Source organism: Electrona antarctica (genome assembly GCF_951216825.1).
Source record: "Electrona antarctica genome assembly, chromosome: 21".
Classification (NCBI taxonomy): domain Eukaryota; kingdom Metazoa; phylum Chordata; class Actinopteri; order Myctophiformes; family Myctophidae; genus Electrona; species Electrona antarctica.
Genome location: NC_136802.1, coordinates 4466302 through 4489111, shown reverse-complemented (window position 1 = coordinate 4489111; position 22810 = coordinate 4466302). Strand labels below are relative to the sequence as shown.

General features: G+C 41.7%; 3 protein-coding genes across 3 annotated transcripts in view; 1 reads left to right on the top strand and 2 right to left on the bottom strand.

The window, feature by feature from the left end:
• Positions 1 to 216: 216 nt before the first annotated feature.
• On the bottom strand, positions 217 to 6908 carry LOC306913813 (E3 ubiquitin-protein ligase TRIM47-like; the record flags this gene model as incomplete). The annotated part of the gene is made up of 7 exons (XM_079490626.1): positions 217 to 836; positions 922 to 981; positions 1576 to 1726; positions 2127 to 2360; positions 3387 to 3482; positions 4454 to 4834; positions 6687 to 6908. 7 exons carry the CDS (start codon positions 6906 to 6908, stop codon positions 217 to 219), a joined length of 1764 nt encoding a protein of 587 aa, XP_079346752.1.
• A 2155-nt stretch (positions 6909 to 9063) lies between these two features.
• LOC306914473 (E3 ubiquitin-protein ligase TRIM47-like) lies at positions 9064 to 19224 on the bottom strand. Its single transcript, XM_079491509.1, has 7 exons — positions 18972 to 19224; positions 17134 to 17514; positions 16154 to 16249; positions 11481 to 11714; positions 10927 to 11077; positions 10306 to 10365; positions 9064 to 10220 (listed from the first exon to the last, which is right to left on the bottom strand). The coding sequence occupies exons 1-7, from the start codon at positions 19191 to 19193 to the stop codon at positions 9541 to 9543; spliced, it is 1824 nt and encodes a 607-aa protein (XP_079347635.1). The 5' UTR covers positions 19194 to 19224; the 3' UTR covers positions 9064 to 9540.
• Positions 19225 to 21431: 2207 nt separating this feature from the next.
• The window catches only part of LOC306913812 (adenylate cyclase type 2), a gene marked incomplete at both ends in the record, with an annotated part of 44341 nt that continues 42962 nt past the window's right edge, over positions 21432 to 22810 (top strand). The window contains one exon of the mRNA XM_079490625.1: positions 21432 to 21620. Within this exon, the coding sequence (XP_079346751.1) occupies positions 21432 to 21620 (189 nt within the window). The remainder of the gene's footprint in view (positions 21621 to 22810) is intronic.

The window sequence follows — 22810 nt, the reverse complement described above, 5'->3', positions numbered from 1 at the left end:
AAATAGATTCAAATTTGTTTTCCTGTTTCTTTACGTATTAAGTGTACGGTATTTGACAATTTGGTATCTTTTATGTGAAAATAAACAATCAAAGCATAACTATCATCTACCAATTAATCCACCAAGTAGTTCCTATACATTATGATCTTCTCTTTCCCTACAGAACACTGGTGAGGTTTTCAACTGAATACCAGGATCAGGTGTCTTTAAACATGCCTACCATATCTTACACACCTCTGCTGTATGAGTTACAGCCTTAGTATAGTTGCTACGAAGACTCTTAAGTGTTGTGTAATCAGAGGGGCCGTGAAGCCCTATCCCTGCGTAGAGAGGATGTGTGAAGGTGGTGTGAACTGTGTGGAGGAGGGTTGTTGTGTTGTCACCAACACTGTAGAAGGACAGAGTCCCTGCCTTGTGGTCCAGGAACACCCCCACCCTGGTGGAAGTTAAACGATACGTATTAACATCTCTGGTGTAACTAGTAGGCTTTGTCACTTTGGTATCAATGCCGTTGTGTGTGAACCAGCAGTCGTCACCTAAGCATCTTAAACACCAGGACTTTGAATTGAATCCAAAGCTTGACTGAAAACGCTCATGTTTGTCGATGTCGTCGTAACAGACTGCTATATAAACCCATTCACCCTCATTCCATTCTACTTCCAAGTAACAGCGTTCAGTCAGAGCCTCCTTACACAACACCTGACGGTACAATAAAAATCTCTTTGGATGGTCAAGGTACTGTCGGGGGCTTTGCTCTCTGGTCACCTTCCTGTTCTCCTCTGACAGGACGAGGTTTTCTTGTACTGTGTTCTTATCCAATGAGAGCGGACAGGAATCTGTGAGAACACACGACAACACATGATGAACGTCAGTGTCATCAAGCTGTTGGTCAGAAAACACTCAGCCTGAACATGGACTCACATTGTAAGAGTTCCTCTCTGGTCTGAGGCTCTGCTGGATGAGAAACATCAGCTGGAGACTCTGGAGACACAAGACATGAGTCAGATGAAGAACACTCTGAAGAATGACCTCAACTAAACACTTGTTTCTCATTGTCTGTTTTTCTGTTTTTTTTTGTTTGTAAATGTTTTTTTTTGTTCTGTTCTCTTTTGTAATGTTATTTTTTTGTTTTGTTTATATGTTGTTTGTTACTAATAAGCTATAAGCATCACCTTAAAATAACTGTTTTATGTGTAATGTCTCTCTGAAAAGATCTAAATAAACTATTCATTCAAAGAATGACCTCAATTTAACACTCTGGAGACACGACATGAGTCAGATGAAGAACACAACACTCGAAGAAGAAGAATGACCTAAAGCATTGCTTCTCAAAGTGGGAATTTCACGATACTCGAATTTCGGTACGTATCGAGTATCGTGACAGCCTTAAAATCAACTGTTTCTGACTTTAACAATCCACCGTTTACTAAGATGGCTGGTTGACCATTCAATCTGACCTGTGTGTGTGTGTGTGTGTGTGTGTGTGTGTGTGTGTGTGTGTGTGCGCGTGTGTGTAACCTGTGTGTGTGTGTGTGTGTGTGTGTGTGTGTGTGTGTGTGTGTGTGTGTGTGTAACCTGTGTGTGTCCAGGGTGTGTTGAGGACCAGGTCCAGGTCATCTCTCAGAGCAGACACATCTTCTCTCAGCTGAGTGAAGGAGCTCAGAGTGGACACGACATCACTGGGTAAGACTGGAGGTCCACTGGAGCTGGACGCACTCTGGACGCTCTGGAGAGAACACATACATAATAGTATTAATACAAAATATTATTGTAATATTGCTTCGTAATCCTTTTCATACCAAGGGCCATTAAATGAATACGTATTTGGCCACAGACCCCCATCAGAAAATATTGTCTGCCAGTGACCCTCATAGCTCATACAAGGTTTGTGTTATTAAAGTGTTTCAAAGATATTACACTTTTTTTTTAAATAGCACAATACAATATGTACAGTACAAGGTCAAACGTGTCGATTGGTGGCACGTTGTGAGCTTGTAGATCTGCTATTTTCAAATAACCAACATATTTAGGTTTAAAGTGGTTTAATGGTTTAACCTAAACCTGAAATGCATGATGTCATTAGTGTGTGACAGAACCTGAATGATGTCATCAGTGTGGGACAGAACCTGAATGAAATGCGTGATGTCATCAGTGTGGGACAGCTGGTCCAGCTCAGCGTGTGTCCTCTCCAGCTGTGCGATGTCTTCCTCCAGCTGTCTCAGGACGTCCTCAACCTGGGACACGGCTGTCTTCTCCTGCTGTCTGATCATGTCTTTAACCTGGCTGTGTCTTCTGTCCACACTCGCCTTCATCTCTGAGAACATCTGCTCACTGGCCTCCACAGCTGCTTCTGCAGAGTTCTGATTAACACACATGCACACAGTCACACACACACACACACACACACACACACACACACGCACACGCACGATCGATCGTGTGGTGCAGTGGGTTGGGATCCAGAATCGCTTCCATCACAACCGTACGTGTCAGTATGTGGACTTCATGTCTGTTATACAATTACAATACCAGTAACCTCGGGTCACCAGGCTTTCCACCTCGGAGGAAATCTGATCTGTGTTACCAAATTGCCGTGTGAACCGGTCTGGAGCGGATGATATCGTTACGTCATGTTGTAGTCACTGTTTTGTAGTCATCAGACCAGAACCATCGAAAGCAGAACTTCCTTTCCCTCAAACCGTAAGAATAATTAATACCTTCTCTATGAAGGCGTGACTCGTTCCCTCGTAGCCTGCAGCTTTTATTGGGAAAAAACGGTTTGAGGGAAAAGATTCCAGATTGAGGGTTCCGGCCTGATGACTACAAAACAATGACTACAACATGACGTAACGATATCATCCTGATGACTACAAAACAATGACTACAACATGACATAACGATATCATCCTGATGACTACAAAACAATGACTACAACATGACGTCACGATATCATCCTGATGACTACAAAACAATGACTACAACATGACGTAACGATATCATCCTGATGACTACAAAACAATGACTACAACATGACATAACGATATCATCCTGATGACTACAAAACAATGACTACAACATGACGTCACGATAACATCCTGATGACTACAAAACAATGACTACAACATGACATAACGATATCATCCTGATGACTACAAAACAATGACTACAACATGACATAACGATATCATCCGCTCCCGACCGGATCATAAACCCGAAAAGGAATGCTGCACAGGCTACAATACCAGTACAATACTGTTTAATTTCAAGGGTGATATTTGTAGCTGTACATAATATTCTATGGACTACAGAACATCAGGAACTACTGAGTAGTCACAGTAAGTAACAGAACATCAGGAACTATTAGCTAGCCTGATGTGAACTCTGACCTTCAGGGTCTCCTTGACCTCTCTCAGCTCTTTCACTTCCTTCTTTCTCTCCTGGATCTTCTGCTGGAGGTTTTGCTGACTCGTCCCCAACTGTTTCTGAAGAGAACGTTTGAGTTCACACACAACGTGAAGACACAGTTGACACAATACGTTCATTTATACACCGATAGCAGGGCAGCTCTGCTACTCTCTCTTTGATGTGTGATAGTGCTGCTCAATTAATCATAAAAAAAGATTGAGATCTAGATTCAGACACCTACTGCATGCAATCTGATTTTGTGAAGAACGGTGCAGCACTAGATGGCTGTCCAATTCATTTTAGTTACGCTTATGTTTTTGTTTATGCTTTTTGAAAAAATATTTTCATGGAAAAAATGACAATCGTGTGAGAATCGTGATCTCAATTCTCGTGGAGGAAAATCGAGATTCACAGTTGAGCAAGAATCGTGCAGCAGTAATGTGTGATTCTTCTTCGTCTAACCGGGAGGTCAGCCTTCTAATGCATGAAAAATGAGATGTTTGCTCAAACATTGTGAAAATAGTAGATCTACAAGCTCACACCTCCTCGCGTTGAGAGGCGTTGTGAGCTTGTAGATCGGCTATTTTCACAAATTGTATCTGTGGAACCGAGTCAACCTTAAACTGAATGCCTGAACTCCTACATTTCCTTGCGGTACCTGTCTGTGGCTCCTCTCTACGGTACCTGTCTGTGGCTCCTCTCTACGGTACCTGTCTGTGGCTCCTCTCTACGGTACCTGTCTGTGGCTCCTCTCTACGGTACCTGTCTGTGGCTCCTCTCTACGGTACCTGTCTGTGGCTCCTCTCTACGGTACCTGTCTGTGGCTCCTCTCTACGGTACCTGTCTGTGGCTCCTCTCTACGGTACCCGTCTGTGGCTCCTCTCTACGGTACCTGTCTGTGGCTCCTCTCTACGGTACCTGTCTGTGGCTCCTCTCTACGGTACCTGTCTGTGGCTCCTCTCTACGGTACCCGTCTGTGGCTCCTCTCTACGGTACCTGTCTGTGGCTCCTCTCTACGGTACCTGTCTGTGGCTCCTCTCTACGGTACCTGTCTGTGGCTCATCTCCGCGGCCGCTGACACCGTGTCGTGGCCCTTGTGTTCATCCATGGCACACAGGTAGCAGATGAACTGCTGGTCCGTGCGACAGAACACCTCCATGGGCTTGTGGTGTCTGGAGCACATGCTGTGGTGCAGGCGGGCCGCGCGCGTGGCCGGGACCAGCTTGTGCTTCTTAAATGCAGGAACATTGTAGTGAGGCTGGAGGTGAGTGTCGCAGTAGGACAGCTCACACCCCAGACAGGACATCACCGCTTTGTGGCGTCTGCTTTCGGGGCAAAGGTCACAGGCTACGTCCGCAGGGCCGGCGTAGAGCGGAGCGGCAGAGACAGAAGACCGCTGAACATCTGGAGTCCTCAGTTTCTCCACAAGCTGCAAATAGATTCAGATTCACTTTATTGTCACGAAGTCTCTCTGCATTCTATGATCCTATAGTTTACCGAGACGCTACACTGTCTCTCTGCATTCTATGATCCTATAGTTTACTGAGACGCTACACTGTCTCTCTGCATTCTATGATCCTATAGTTTACTGAGACGCTACATTGTCTCTCTGCATTCTATGATCCTATAGTTTACTGAGACGCTACACTGTCTCTCTGCATTCTATGATCCTATAGTTTACTGAGACGCTACACTGTCTCTCTGCATTCTATGATCCTATAGTTTACTGAGACACTACACTGTCTCTCTGCATTCTATGATCCTATAGTTTACTGAGACGCTACACTGTCTCTCTGCATTCTATGATCCTATAGTTTACTGAGGCACTACACTGTCTCTCTGCATTCTATGATCCTATAGTTTACTGAGAAACTACACTGTCTCTCTGCGTTCTATGACCCTATAGTTTACTGAGACGCTACACTGTCTCTCTGCGTTCTATGATCCTATAGTTTACTGAGACGCTACACTGTCTCTCTGCATTCTATGATCCTATAGTTTACCGAGACGCTACACTGTCTCTCTGCATTCTATGATCCTATAGTTTACCGAGACGCTACACTGTCTCTCTGCATTCTATGATCCTATAGTTTACCGAGACGCTACACTGTCTCTCTGCATTCTATGATCCTATAGTTTACCGAGACGCTACACTGTCTCTCTGCATTCTATGATCCTATAGTTTACTGAGACTTCGACACTAACTCTGGGGGAGCCCAGAGTTAGTGTCGAAGTCGTGCGTGCGTGCGTGCGTGCGTGCGTGCGTGCGTGCGTGCGTGCGCTTGCATGTGTCCTGGGCATGACGTTAAACTGCCCCATTGTAACTACCACCGTTAATGTAGTGTAGACACGGATAAAGAAATGATAGGGCGTGACAAACACAGGATCATAATGTTATCTGAACACTGTGGCTGCTCTGACCTTTGACCTCTGCTCACGTTGTTTTACAACATCTTGCATAAGTATTCAGAGTTCTTTAAAAATATATAATATATATAAATATAATATTATGCAGTATAAATTATGCTATACATTCTTTCCAACGTGTGAACAGTACATAGCCTTACGTCTTCAGATCAAAAGCCAAAAATATAAACTAAGTGATTATTGAATGCGTCAGGCAGCTTGGTACAAGTTCACTTCCTGAACACGACACTGGTACAGACTAGTACAGACCACTGGTACAGACTAGTACAGACTAGTACAGACTGGTACAGACCACTGGTACAGACTAGTACAGACTAGTACAGACTGGTACAGACTAGTACAGACTAGTACAGACTGGTACAGACTAGTACAGACTAGTACAGACTGGTACAGACTAGTACAGACTAGTACAGACTGGTACAGACTAGTACAGACTTCAGATGATCAGCCCGTAGCTTTTAACACAATGTTAAAATGGAAGTTAGAGAGCATGCTATTATAACAGATGCTAGGTCTATTGTTTACTATCACAATAGATTGCCACTAATTCATTCATTCATAAATAAATAAAACATTACCCTACCGTTAATGATAACATTCTAACCAAGTGATCAGTAAAGTCATTATTATTCAGCTCTAATACAATACTTCTATTATATTACAGTTTGTCTTTGGTTATTTGGTTATTACAAAATCCGTGGCCATGGGTTTAGCACTTTATATATGAACTCTGAACGTTTATGTAGGACCTCAAGTGAGAAAGTACAAAGACTATTTTAACTAAACTCAAGACGCTGGGCGTCTGGATCCAAGTCTACTTCATGTCTCTCTCTGATGGTCATCAGAATGATCACCTCAGCCAGCATGTGGTTCCTCCTCAGAGCAGGCCGTGGACAGAAGGTCTCTCCACACTGAGGACAGCTGGACAGGCTCTTCTCCTCGGCCTCCTGGTCCCAGGCTCCTTCGATGCAGCCGAAGCAGTAGCTGTGTCCGCAGGGCAGAGCCACTGGCTCCTTCAGCCCCTCCACGCACAGAGAACAACTGAACAACTGGTCCTGGTCCACGACTAGAGACATTTTACTGAATGACGATCACCTCTCTGTGGAGAATGACTGTTGACTGAGACTAACGTGAGTTCCCAGAACAAAGGTTCTCCTATAAACATGGGAGGGGCAAGGCTGAACAAACAGACTGAGGCACCCAGATCACTCTTATCACTAAACACGGGTGGAATTCACCCGAACACCTGACTGTAGAAAAAAGAAATCACACGCATGTGAAGTGAGGGGCGCTAATATATTAAAGTCTAACTCATGTTGCTATGATTAGGTGATGTAATGATGATGTAAAACAAACAGGGTCAAAACAAACATTAAATTCTCTTTATTGTTAATGGTATTTAATGTTTGTGTTAGGGACAAGATGACCCTTCATTGTCAATGGTGTTTTTAAAACAAACATTGAACTAAAAACAAACATTAAACCTATATATAGGAGGGGCTAGCGCCCCTCAAAAACAGGGAAACCACTTTGAGAACCAATTAGCTCACACACAGCTAGATGCCCCTTGACAAGGTTGACTAAAATATATATTATATATTCAAAGTTTGAAGAATTTTAATGAACTTAAAATCAAAACTAAACTAAAAACACTGAAACTGCAGGATTTTATACCATTCAAAGCAAACGATAATAGGATACGAGATGGAAGAATGTCAATGTTTTACATAATAAAACAAAATACATACATACATGGATGCACCTGGGACGTATCCTCAGTGATGTATCCCAAGGTCATCGGGGTTTCGGGTCTCCCAACATCATACCCCTCACTCAGGTGACCCAGCCGGGGTGATCAAGTCCCGACTTACGTCCCAGGAGCTACCCTCGATCAGTCCCATTAGGGAAAAACCAGGGCCACACAATCCGTTCCTCCTGAACTACTCTGCCGGGACTGGGGGGTACCATTCTGGCGCTTGGAAGGACTAGGCTCTGTGGGTTGACTCCTGTCCGGGCCCCTCCTACGTCTCACCAGGTCCACTCCTGCTCTCACCCGGTCAGGCCCTGTGCGTTGCACCAGACTCCCAGCACCAGGCACTTTATTCAGGAATGGTGGATTCTCGAGCCGTGGATTCTCCACCTTGCCCTTGGTGGTGCCGCAGGCTCCGCTTGAGGCTTGAATGGCCCTCCTAAAGGCCTCACCGTGGGTTTGTTGGGCTTCTTCCTCACGGAAGACACAGTCTGGGGCGCCAACCCATACTGCTCCCGGGTGGTGTTATATATTATTTTCATGAATGTGACATTTACTTCCCAGCAACCACCGTAGATTCTAATCCCTAAACCCAAGCATTAGCCTTTGATGTTCTTGTCTTTTTGTCTCTTGTATATTTGTCTTTTAAATGCTGCCATTTCTTTTTGCATTACTATATTGGTCTACTTGCGTTGCTACAATGTCTTAGGAGCTGAGGTCTTTATGTACTTTTATCTCGTTGAATGACTATTTCTCACAGTGCTACAGTGTGAGGTCTATATTGTACTTTTATCTTGTTGAATGACTATTACTCATAGTGCTACAGTGTGAGGTCTATATTGTACTTTTATCTTGTTGAATGACTATTACTCATAGTGCTACAGTCTGAGGTCTATATTGTACGTTTATCTTGTTGAATCACTAGTACTCATAGTGCTACAGTGTGGGGTCTATATTGTACTTTTATCTTGTTGAATGACTATTACTCATAGTGCTACAGTGTGAGGTCTATATTGTACTTTTATCTCGTTGAATGACTATTACTCATAGTGCTACAGTGTGAGGTCTATATTGTACGTTTATCTCGTTGAATGACTATTACTCATAGTGCTACAGTGTGAGGTCTATATTGTACTTTTATCTTGTTGAATGACTATTACTCATTGTGCTACAGTGTCTGAGGTCTATATTGTACTTTTATCTTGTTGAATGACTATTACTCATAGTGCTACAGTGTCTGAGGAGGTCTTGTTGACACAACATGTAACAATAAAGAGCATCTTGAACCTTGAATCATTGCTGCCATCAACATTAGTCCTCGTTACCATTAAAGCACACAGCAGGCATGCTGTGGCTGTGGCACCGCACCGCCCTCTACTGGTGACACAGAGGAGTAGTTGAGGTTATAGTTTTAAAAGGCAGGAATAGAAGTCATTGTTATGGATTTTATCAAGATAGTTGAAAATAACAACAACTCTCTCGTCATTACCAACCTTTATTGCAAGAATACTGCCGACAGCAGTGGTTCCCAAAGAGGGATCTTAATGTGTATACAGTGTAATTATACAGTATACGTTTATAGAGAGGACATCTGCACATTTATAAAGTTACAATTTAATGTCTTTTAAGACCTCTTTATTTACCAAATTGTCGTATAAAGACAGGGGTAAACGTTGTGAAAATAGACGATCTACAAGCAACGATCACAACGCCTCGCAGTGCAAGGCAGTAAAAGAAAAAAAATAGATGCACAAATTTGTTTGCCTGTTTCTTTACGTATTAAGTGTACGGTATTTGACAATTTGGTATCTTTTATGTGAAAATAAACAATCAAAGCATAACTATCATCTACCAATTAATCCACCAAGTAGTTCCTATACATTATGATCTTCTCTTTCCCTACAGAACACTGGTGAGGTTTTCAACTGAATACCAGGATCAGGTGTCTTTAAACATGCCTACCATATCTTACACACCTCTGCTGTATGAGCAGTCTTAGAATTGTTGGTACCATAAAGGCCGTTACAATGACTCTTAACTATTGTGTAATCAGAGGGGCCGTGAAGCCCTATCCCTGCGTAGAGAGGATGTGTGAAGGTGGTGTGAACTGTGTGGAGGAGGGTTGTTGTGTTGTCACCAACACTGTAGAAGGACAGAGTCCCTGCCTTATGGTCCAGGAACACCCCCACCCTGGTGGAAGTGAAACTATACGTATACCACCCATCTGTACAACCCCTGGGTGGATCTTTATTGGGTTCGGTATTAACATCTCTGGTGGAACTAGTAGGCTTTGTCACTTTGGTATCGATGCCGTTGTGTGTGAACCAGCAGTCGTCACCTAAGCATCTTAAACACCAGGACTTTGAATTGAATCCAAAGCCTGACTGAAAACGCTCATGTTTGTTGACGTCATCATAACAGACTGCTATATAAACCCATTCAGCCTCATTCCATTCTACTTCCAGGTAACAGCGTTCAGTCAGAGCCTCCCTACACAACACCTGGCGGTAAAATGAAAATCTCCTTGGATGATCCGCGTACTGTCGGGGGCTTTTCTCTCTGATCACCTTCCTGTTCTCCTCTGACAGGGCGAGGTTGTCGTGTACTGTGTTCTTATCCAATGAGAGCGGACAGGAATCTGTGAGAACACACGACAACACATGATGAACGTCAGTGTCATCAAGCTGTTGGTCAGAAAACACACAGCCTGAACATGGACTCACATTGTAAGAGTTCCTCTCTGGTCTGAGGCTCTGCTGGATGAGAAACATCAGCTGGAGACTCTGGAGACACAAGACATGAGTCAGATGAAGAACACTCTGAAGAATGACCTCAACTAAACACTTGTTTCTCAGTCTGTTTTTCTGTTTTTTTTTGTTTGTAAATGTTTTTTTTTGTTCTGTTCTCTTTTGTAATGTTATTTTTTTGTTTTGTTTATATGTTGTTTGTTACTAATAAGCTTTAAGCATCACCTTAAAATAACTGTTTTATGTCTAATGTCTCTCTGAAAAGATCTAAATAAACTATTCATTCAAAGAATGACCTCAACTAAACACTCTGGAGACACGACATGAGTCAGATGAAGAACACAACACTCGAAGAAGAAGAATGACCTAAAGCATTGCTTCTCAAAGTGGGAATTTCACGATACTCGAATTTCGGTACGTATCGAGTATCGTGACAGCCTTAAAATCAACTGTTTCTGACTTTAACAATCCACCGTTTACTAAGATGGCTGGTTGACCATTCAATCTGACCTGTGTGTGTGTGTGTGTGTGTGTGTGTGTGTGTGTGTGTGTGTGTGTGTGTGTGTGTGTGTGTGTGTGTGTGTGTGTGTGTGCAACCTGTGTGTGTCCAGGGTGTGTTGAGGACCAGGTCCAGGTCATCTCTCAGAGCAGACACATCTTCTCTCAGCTGAGTGAAGGAGCTCAGAGTGGACACGACATCACTGGGTAAGACTGGAGGTCCACTGGAGCTGGACGCACTCTGGACGCTCTGGAGAGAACACATACATAATAGTATTAATACAAAATATTATTGTAATATTGCTTCGTAATCCTTTTCATACCAAGGGCCATTAAATGAATACGTATTTGGCCACAGACCCCCATCAGAAAATATTGTCTGCCAGTGACCCTCATAGCTCATACAAGGTTTGTGTTATTAAAGTGTTTCAAAGATAATAAGATATTACACTTTTGTTTTTAAATAGCACAATACAATATGTACAGTACAAGGTCAAACGTGTTGATTGGTGGCACGTTGTGAGCTTGTAGATCTGCTATTTTCAAATAACCAACATATTTAGGTTTAAAGTGGTTTAATGGTTTAACCTAAACCTGAAATGCATGATGGTGTGTGACAGAACCTGAATGATGTCATCAGTGTGGGACAGAACCTGAATGAAATGCGTGATGTCATCAGTGTGGGACAGCTGGTCCAGCTCAGTGTGTGTCCTCTCCAGCTGTGCGATGTCTTCCTCCAGCTGTCTCAGGACGTCCTCAACCTGGGACACGGCTGTCTTCTCCTGCTGTCTGATCATGTCTTTAACCTGGCTGTGTCTTCTGTCCACGCTCGCCTTCATCTCGGAGAACATCTGCTCACTGGCCTCCACAGCTGCTTCTGCAGAGCTCTGATTAACACACATGCACACAGTCACGCACATACACACACGCACGATCGATCGTGTGGTGCAGTGGGTTGGGATCCAGAATCGCTTCCATCACAACCGTACGTGTCAGTATGTGGACTTCATGTCTGTTATACAATTACAATACCAGTAACCTCGGGTCACCAGGCTTTCCACCTCGGAGGAAATCTGATCTGTGTTACCAAATTGCCGTGTGAACCGGTCTGGAGCGGATGATATCGTTACGTCATGTTGTAGTCACTGTTTTGTAGTCTTCAGACCAGAACCATCGAAAGCAGAACTTCCTTTCCCTCAAACCGTAAGAATAATTAATACCTTCTCTATGAAGGCGTGACTCGTTCCCTCGTAGCCTGCAGCTTTTATTGGGAAAAATCAGTTTGAGGGAAAAGATTCTAGATTGAGGGTTCTGGCCTGATGACTACAAAACAATGACTACAACATGACGTCACGATATCATCCTGATGACTACAAAACAATGACTACAACATGACGTCACGATATCATCCTGATGACTACAAAACAATGACTACAACATGACGTCACGATATCATCCTGATGACTATAAAAAAAATGACTACAACATGACGTAACGATATCATCCTGATGACTACAAAACAATGACTACAACATGACGTAAAGATATCATCCTGATGACTACAAAACAATGACTACAACATGACATAACGATATCATCCTGATGACTACAAAACAATGACTACAACATGACATAACGATATCATCCTGATGACTACAGAACAATGACTACAACATGACATAACGATATCATCCTGATGACTACAAAACAATGACTACAACATGACATAACGATATCATCCTGATGACTACAAAACAATGACTACAACATGACATAACGATATCATCCTGATGACTACAGAACAATGACTACAACATGACATAACGATATCATCCTGATGACTACAAAACAATGACTACAACATGACATAACGATATCATCCTGATGACTACAAAACAATGACTACAACATGACATAACGATATCATCCTGATGACTACAAAACAATGACTACAACATGACATAACGATATCATCCTGATGACCACAAAACAATGACTACAACATGACGTAACGATATCATCCTGATGACTACAAAACAATGACTACAACATGACGTAACGATATGATCCTGATGACTACAAAACAATGACTACAACATGACATAACGATATCATCCTGATGACTACAAAACAATGACTACAACATGACATAACGATATCATCCTGATGACTACAGAACAATGACTACAACATGACGTCACGATATCATCCTGATGACTACAAAACAATGACTACAACATGACATAACGATATCATCCTGATGACTACAAAACAATGACTACAACATGACATAACGATATCATCCTGATGACTACAAAACAATGACTACAACATGACATAACGATATCATCCTGATGACTACAGAACAATGACTACAACATGACATAACGATATCATCCTGATGACTACAGAACAATGACTACAACATGACATAACGATATCATCCTGATGACTACAAAACAATGACTACAACATGACATAACGATATCATCCTGATGACTACAAAACAATGACTACAACATGACATAACGATATCATCCTGATGACTACAGAACAATGACTACAACATGACATAACGATATCATCCTGATGACTACAAAACAATGACTACAACATGACATAACGATATCATCCTGATGACTACAAAACAATGACTACAACATGACATAACGATATCATCCTGATGACTACAAAACAATGACTACAACATGACATAACGATATCATCCTGATGACCACAAAACAATGACTACAACATGACGTAACGATATCATCCTGATGACTACAAAACAATGACTACAACATGACGTAACGATATGATCCTGATGACTACAAAACAATGACTACAACATGACATAACGATATCATCCTGATGACTACAAAACAATGACTACAACATGACATAACGATATCATCCTGATGACTACAGAACAATGACTACAACATGACGTCACGATATCATCCTGATGACTACAAAACAATGACTACAACATGACATAACGATATCATCCTGATGACTACAAAACAATGACTACAACATGACATAACGATATCATCCTGATGACTACAAAACAATGACTACAACATGACATAACGATATCATCCTGATGACTACAAAACAATGACTACAACATGACATAACGATATCATCCTGATGACTACAAAACAATGACTACAACATGACATAACGATATCATCCTGATGACTACAAAACAATGACTACAACATGACATAACGATATCATCCTGATGACTACAAAACAATGACTACAACATGACATAACGATATCATCCTGATGACTACAAAACAATGACTACAACATGACATAACGATATCATCCTGATGACTACAAAACAATGACTACAACATGACATAACGATATCATCCTGATGACTACAAAACAATGACTACAACATGACATAACGATATCATCCTGATGACTACAAAACAATGACTACAACATGACGTAACGATATGATCCTGATGACTACAAAACAATGACTACAACATGACATAACGATATCATCCTGATGACTACAAAACAATGACTACAACATGACATAACGATATCATCCTGATGACTACAAAACAATGACTACAACATGACATAACGATATCATCCTGATGACTACAAAACAATGACTACAACATGACATAACGATATCATCCTGATGACTACAGAACAATGACTACAACATGACATAACGATATCATCCTGATGACTACAGAACAATGACTACAACATGACATAACGATATCATCCTGATGACTACAAAACAATGACTACAACATGACATAACGATATCATCCTGATGACTACAAAACAATGACTACAACATGACATAACGATATCATCCTGATGACTACAGAACAATGACTACAACATGACATAACGATATCATCCTGATGACTACAAAACAATGACTACAACATGACATAACGATATCATCCTGATGACTACAAAACAATGACTACAACATGACATAACGATATCATCCTGATGACTACAAAACAATGACTACAACATGACATAACGATATCATCCTGATGACCACAAAACAATGACTACAACATGACGTAACGATATCATCCTGATGACTACAAAACAATGACTACAACATGACGTAACGATATGATCCTGATGACTACAAAACAATGACTACAACATGACATAACGATATCATCCTGATGACTACAAAACAATGACTACAACATGACATAACGATATCATCCTGATGACTACAGAACAATGACTACAACATGACGTCACGATATCATCCTGATGACTACAAAACAATGACTACAACATGACATAACGATATCATCCTGATGACTACAAAACAATGACTACAACATGACATAACGATATCATCCTGATGACTACAAAACAATGACTACAACATGACATAACGATATCATCCTGATGACTACAAAACAATGACTACAACATGACATAACGATATCATCCTGATGACTACAAAACAATGACTACAACATGACATAACGATATCATCCTGATGACTACAAAACAATGACTACAACATGACATAACGATATCATCCTGATGACTACAAAACAATGACTACAACATGACATAACGATATCATCCTGATGACTACAAAACAATGACTACAACATGACATAACGATATCATCCTGATGACTACAAAACAATGACTACAACATGACATAACGATATCATCCTGATGACTACAAAACAATGACTACAACATGACATAACGATATCATCCTTATGACTACAGAACAATGACTACAACATGACATAACGATATCATCCTGATGACTACAGAACAATGACTACAACATGACATAACGATATCATCCTGATGACTACAAAACAATGACTACAACATGACATAACGATATCATCCTGATGACTACAAAACAATGACTACAACATGACATAACGATATCATCCGCTCCCGACCGGATCATAAACCCGAAAAGGAATGCTGCCCAGGCTACAATACCAGTGGTTCTAAAACCGTTTAATTTCAAGGGTGATATTTGTAGCTGTACATAATATTCTATGGACTACAGAACATCAGGAACTACTGAGTAGTCACAGTAAGTAACAGAACATCAGGAACTACTGAGTAGTCACAGTAAGTAACAGAACATCAGGAACTACTGAGTAGTCACAGTAAGTAACAGAACATCAGGAACTACTGAGTAGTCACAGTAAGTAACAGAACATCAGGAACTACTGAGTAGTCACAGTAAGTAACAGAACATCAGAACTACTGAGTAGTCACAGTAAGTAACAGAACATCAGGAACTATTAGCTAGCCTGATGTGAACTCTGACCTTCAGGGTCTCCTTGACCTCTCTCAGCTCTTTCACTTCCTTCTTTCTCTCCTGGATCTTCTGCTGGAGGTTTTGCTGACTCGTCCCCAACTGTTTCTGCAAGAGAACGTTTGGATTCACACACAACGTGAAGACACAGTTGACACAATACGTTCATTTATACACCGATAGCAGGGCAGCTCTGCTACTCTCTCTTTGATGTGTGATAGTGCTGCTCAATTAATCATAAAAAAAGATTGAGATCTAGATTCAGACACCTACTGTATGCAATCTGATTTTGTGAAGAACGGTGCAGCACTAGATGGCTGTCCAATTCATTTTAGTTACGCTTATGTTTTTGTTAGGGTTAGCTGTTAGGGTTGCTTTTTGAATAAATATTTTCATGGAAAAAATGACAATCGTGTGAGAATCGTGATCTCAATTCTTGTCGAGGAAAATCTAGATTCACAGTTGAGCAAGAATTGTGCAGCACCGGGAGGTCTGCCTTCTCATGCATGAAAAATTAGATGTTTGCTCAAACATTGTGAAAATAGCAGATCTACAAGCTCACACCTCCTCGCGTTGAGAGGCGTTGTGAGCTTGTAGATCGGCTATTTTCACAAATTGTATCTGTGGAACCGAGTCAACCTTAAACTGAATGCCTGAACTCCTACATTTCCTTGCGGTACCTGTCTGTGGCTCCTCTCTACGGTACCTGTCTGTGGCTCCTCTCTACGGTACCTGTCTGTGGCTCCTCTCTACGGTACCTGTCTGTGGCTCCTCTCTACGGTACCCGTCTGTGGCTCCTCTCTACGGTACCCGTCTGTGGCTCCTCTCTACGGTACCTGTCTGTGGCTCCTCTCTACGGTACCTGTCTGTGGCTCCTCTCTACGGTACCTGTCTGTGGCTCCTCTCTACGGTACCTGTCTGTGGCTCCTCTCTACGGTACCTGTCTGTGGCTCCTCTCTACGGTACCTGTCTGTGGCTCCTCTCTACGGTACCTGTCTGTGGCTCATCTCCGCGGCCGCTGACACCGTGTCGTGGCCCTTGTGTTCATCCATGGCACACAGGTAGCAGATGAACTGCTGGTCCGTGCGACAGAACACCTCCATGGGCTTGTGGTGTCTGGAGCACATGTTGTGGTGCAGGCGGGCCGCGCGCGTGGCCGGGACCAGCTTGTGCTTCTTCCACGCTGTGACATTGTGGTGAAACTGGAGATGATTGTCGCAGTAGGACAGCTCACACCCCAGACAGGACATCACCGCTTTGTGGCGTCTGCTTTCGGGGCAAAGGTCACAGGCTACGTCCGCAGGGCCGGCGTAGAGCGGAGCGGCAGAGACAGAAGACCGCTGAACATCTGGAGTCCTCAGTTTCTCCACAAGCTGCAAATAGATTCAGATTCACGTTATTGTCACGTAGATGCACTGGTTAGGTACATGTGGAAAACATACACTCGGAAGCTCCACTGCAATACAAAACGACAACCTAAAATCACTCGTTAAAAACAATAACAGCCAGGGCACAAATATCAGTGAAAGTGCAAAGTGTGTGCTGAGGGTTTTTGCACAGTCAGTCTTTCCTGTGAAAGAACAGCTGTCCCTTAGCCTGCTGGTGTGTGTAAAGCTCACTCACTGATGACAACTAAAGTAATGCTTAATGTAAATCGCTCTGGATTTTAAGAGCGTCTGGGATAAATGCCTAAATTGTAAACTAAGCCAACAGGAATCTCTAGTCATTCTATGTACTGTACATGTCCATGATCATAGGAATGTTAACTATCTGAACATGTCTTACATAGAATTCAGACTTATTTAAAATGAACATTTATTTCAGCATTAATGATGCTATACATTCTTTCCAACGTGTAAACAGTACATCCTTACAACTTCAGAGCCAAAAATAACTAAGTGGTTAATTTCTTGAACTGTCTTTTATTACAGGCTCACAACTATGCATCAGGGCAGCTCAAGGTACCGTTCACTTCCTGAACATGACACTGGTACAGAATATATAGTATGTACCGAGTTCAGATGATCAGCCTGTAGCACGTGACCTAGTTTTGACGACCCAACCATCCTGGTCATTTTTCCTCATGTTTTGACCACAATGTTAAAATGGAAGATAGAGAGCATGTTTTTAAACGCTAGGTTCATTGTTTACTATCACAATAGACTGCCACACCTTAAAAATAAAATGAAAATGAAAAATAGAAAAGAAAAAGAGACAAAAAGAAAAAACATGGACTTACTCACCACCATAAATGATAACATTCTAACATTCAGCTCTAGCATTAATACTTATATTACATTAAAGTCTTTGGCGTTTAGTTCAAAATAGCCTTTGTACTTTCGCACTTGGGCTTTGTACATCTACATAAACGTTCATATTTAAAATATAAACAGCTTTCCCAATGGGCACGGATGTTACAATCATGTACGGCTGATCTTAAGTACCCGTATAGTCCGTATTGTTCAATAAATTTTTTATCCCATCGGTGTCTATTTTTCCTCAAAGAGTTATAACATGTCATCAGAGTGCAATACACCTCCCAAACGATAGGGTCGCGCGGTTTAAAGTATAGAGAAAATGGCCACTGATCGGATTAAAAGGCTTTTTATTGAACAATAAGGAATATACAGATACTTCTGAGGGTCCGTACATAATTAAGACATCCGTGGCCATGGGTTTAGCACTTTACATTTGAAATATGAACGTTTATGTAGATATACGGACCCCAAGTGAGAAAGTACAAAGACTATTTTAACTAAACTCCAAGACGCTGGGCGTCAGGATCCAAGTCTGCTTCATGTCTCTCTCTGATGGTCATCAGAATGATCACCTCAGCCAGCATGTGGTTCCTCCTCAGAGCAGGCCGTGGACAGAAGGTCTCTCCACACTGAGGACAGCTGGACAGGCTCTTCTCCTCGGCCTCCTGGTCCCAGGCTCCTTCGATGCAGCCGAAGCAGTAGCTGTGTCCGCAGGGCAGAGTCACTGGCTCCTTCAGCACCTCCACGCACAGAGAACAACTGAACAACTGGTCCTGGTCCACGACTAGAGACATGTTACTGACTGACGATCACCTCTCTGTGGAGAATGACTGTTGACTGAGACTAACGTGAGCTCCCAGAACTAGAAGTTCTCTCATAAAAACAGGAGAACTGACTCTGGGCGAGGCTGAAACACAGAAACAAACACATTTAGGTTTCGTTTCCTCTGAACTCCTGACCAGTGTGTTGCCAGATCGGATGTCACGGGAGAAACAAGCGGTCAGGTCTATGAAAACAAACCCAAAAGGTGCGACGAGGAGGCTGTTGGGTTGTTTTGTTAAATGTTTGGTATGTTGGTAATGAGAGTGTTGTTATTCTTCAACTATCTTATCTATAATATCCAGAAAGTTCATTTCCTTTTCACATCAGCAGAACATGACTTCTTCCTCCTCCTCGTCCATTAAAGCTGTATAACTCCTCTGTGCCACCACTAGAGGGCGGTGTGGTGCGACACAGCCACAGCATGCCAGCTGTGATTGAACGAAGTATTTGATTTTAGTATTTATTAACAGTATGCAGAATAATAGGTACATTTCACTCAATACAAAAACTGTTAACTGTGGACGACACCATAAAACATTACACTTGTTTACAACAGGGTCCACCGTTTTCAATTCATCATAACATTTAGAGACATACAAATAGGCTATACACTTTATATAACAAAAAAACAGGAAATCATCATAAAAGGAGACAAATGGGACAGGGCCTAATAACTAATGATGATGGCAGCAATAATTCAAGGTGCTTTTTGTTGTTACATGTTGTGTCCACAAGACCTCCTCACACACAGTAGCACTGAGTACTAGTACTAGGAATTCAACAAGATAACAGTACAATATAGACCTCCTCACACACTGTAGCACTATGAGTAATAGTACTAGGAATTCAACAAGATAACAGTACAATATAGACATCACACACACTGTAGCACTATGAGTACTAGTACTAGGCATTCAACACGATAACAGTACAACCCACACGGAAAGGACTTATATGAAACTTATATGTTCATATATGTGCATATATGCAACATATATGTCATATTCAGGTCCATATATGTGCATATATGTATATAAGCATGACATATATGGCACTTATATAGTGCATATATGCCACATTCAGGTGCATATATGTATATAAGGACATATATGCAACATATATGGCTCTTATATAGTGCATACATGCCACATTCAGGTCCATACATGTAGATAAATAACATAATTATGCATAATATATAGCTCTATTGAAATTCAGGTTCATAATATTGCATAGCCATAATACACCATGTAAAGCTCATAGACATGTCACAAACAAAACAACAAACAAAAGGTTAATAATGCATACATTATGTAAAAATGACAACATTAATAGATTGTGTTTAAAAAGATTTATTTGCAAGTTAATTCAGTCAATCAATAATATTCAACAGAATAGATACATTTTCTTCCCTGCCGCCAACACAGGCACATGTATAATACATGACAATCTTGGGACTATAATTATTGTTTTCTTTTTTGAAGCTGTGCAAACCTATTTTGACTGTCTACTAAGCAGTCTTCATCAGGGCAATACTGCAGGGCATTATGTAGCCTATAATTCCCTGTTTGCAATTCAGATGGACCAACCACTATGCACTCCACATGAGGAACCACATGTACACCTTGTCTGATATAGTTTCAACTTTAAAGGCAGAAAAAAAGCATGGATATAGCCAGGTCAAACTCACAGCATTCTATTTTTTTTTCTTTTAATATTACCACATGGTTGAGGACAACCTGCATGGAACCCACTCAACTCCTTGTGGACAATTCTGTGTACCATAAATGAACTGCTGCATGCATGACATTAATCTGTTTGGAAGGCATACATATATATACATATAATATACATACACAGCTAAAAGCATTACATTCTGAAAGGAGAAAAAAAAGAAAGGTAAAAACAAGACATTTATCTCATCGTATCTTTGCCGCACAGTCATGCGGCAAAATACTTAAAACAATATGGGAGGAAAATAAATGTTGGTTGGAAAATCCCCCCCCCCCCCCCCTTCCAGTCTAAAGCATACCAATTGATTTTCATGAGATCCCAGTACACTATATATCCAGCCGGAAAATCTGAGGTTGTGGCGGCTTTTGTCCTGCAATTGCTGCTGGCAGGAAATCTGCACAGGGTGGGCATGGTCACACCCCCCCCCCCCCCACAGGAGCACAGTGTCTCACTGGCATCAAAGCCAGCTGTACAAGAGCATGGAATGGAGCACTGTCCACGTGATGGTGGAAGTGAAATTTTACTGGTTCCGGGCCAGCTCTGAAAAAGTGTGGCAGACACATCAACCTCCCGCAGCACCTTGCTCCCTGCACACCCCAGCAGTCATGGACCAGAGTACGGAGAAGGGTGCACAGAATTGTGTCGTCAGAACACCTTCCCACCAGACAGTGAGACTTCCTCCCTGGATGGTGCGACATCCAGGCAGGACAGTCTGCTTTATGCCCCATTTCCCTCAACCACTGTAGTACTCAGCACTGCGCTGTTTACCATTTCGCCACTGCAGAGGAAATGTTTGTTTGTCCTTTTGATTGGAACTATTAGGTGAATCAATATATGAAAAACTATGAATCAATATATGAAAAACTATCACTTAACCCCCAAAAGATTGATACAAAAGGTTTTTCCATGGATTCTGATAGTATTGGGCATGAAAATAACATACTAAAAGTATACCAAAATATAATCCCCAGAAAAGTGCCATTTTCAAGATGGCGTCCAGAAGGATTTTTCCTCTGGAAATTCTTAACATACTACAAGATACACCTGCCGGAAAGGCATCATTTCCAAGATGGCCTTTAAAATGGCAGGCCGGCCAAGCTTAAAATGGCTATACAGTATATCTCAAAAGAAAAATTATACAAATGATTTCTCAATGATTCTGGTACCTGTAGATATGCATGTGAATATAAAATACCCTAGGAAATATACCTTCCGGAAAGCTGTGTGCAAAATGTGCAATGTCAAAATGGAGGAACTTCCTCACACTGAAGTGCCATGTTTGTGACCAGGTCATTTCTAAAGTGGACGCACAGAAAGAACATGGTCTTGCAGCAATGTTTTAATTTGACTTTCTAGTGGCAGGTATAAGAAACACAGATCTGGGGAAAGACTTGACACACCGATTTGAAGTCAGATGTTATGATGGACGCATCTATCAATAACTATCACCCCTCGCTTCACCAGACAACCTATCACTGGCTTTCAGCTGTGATGGAATGCCAGTCCACAAATCAAGTACGAACGAGGTTCGTGGCCAATTCTGTGTACATGGCAAACATGTCATGGACTGTGGTTTGGTCCTTTGTGCATGCAGAAAGAGCATGCACAAAGGACCATCCTTTGCTTGGTAGACTGGCCATGGCGTTTCTTTATTCTTTTTGCGTCCTGGTATGTTCTCTCTCCACTCTACCAAAACTGGCTCAGAGAGCTCCAGCTCTCCTTCAGCTAGATATTCGTCTTCATATTCCTGGCCATTTTTGATCCACGCAAATGGAACAATGCTTCTCGCTCCCTTGTCCATACCCTCCAGGAACTCCAGCAACGCAAACATTTTGTTTAACTTATTTTATTACCTTAT

What these genes read in the sequence shown, in the direction of transcription:
- LOC306914473 (XM_079491509.1), bottom strand. Translation starts at nt 19,193, where the DNA reads ATGTCTCTAGTCGTGGACCAGGACCAGTTGTTCAGTTGTTCTCTGTGC. An exon ending in CGGAGATGAGCCACAGACAG is followed by an intron (nt 16,250 to 17,133) that starts GTACCGTAGAGA and finishes GTTCTCTTGCAG; the next exon opens with AAACAGTTGGGGACGAGTCA. An exon ending in CAGAGAGGAACTCTTACAAT is followed by an intron (nt 10,221 to 10,305) that starts GTGAGTCCATGT and finishes GTGTTCTCACAG; the next exon opens with ATTCCTGTCCGCTCTCATTG.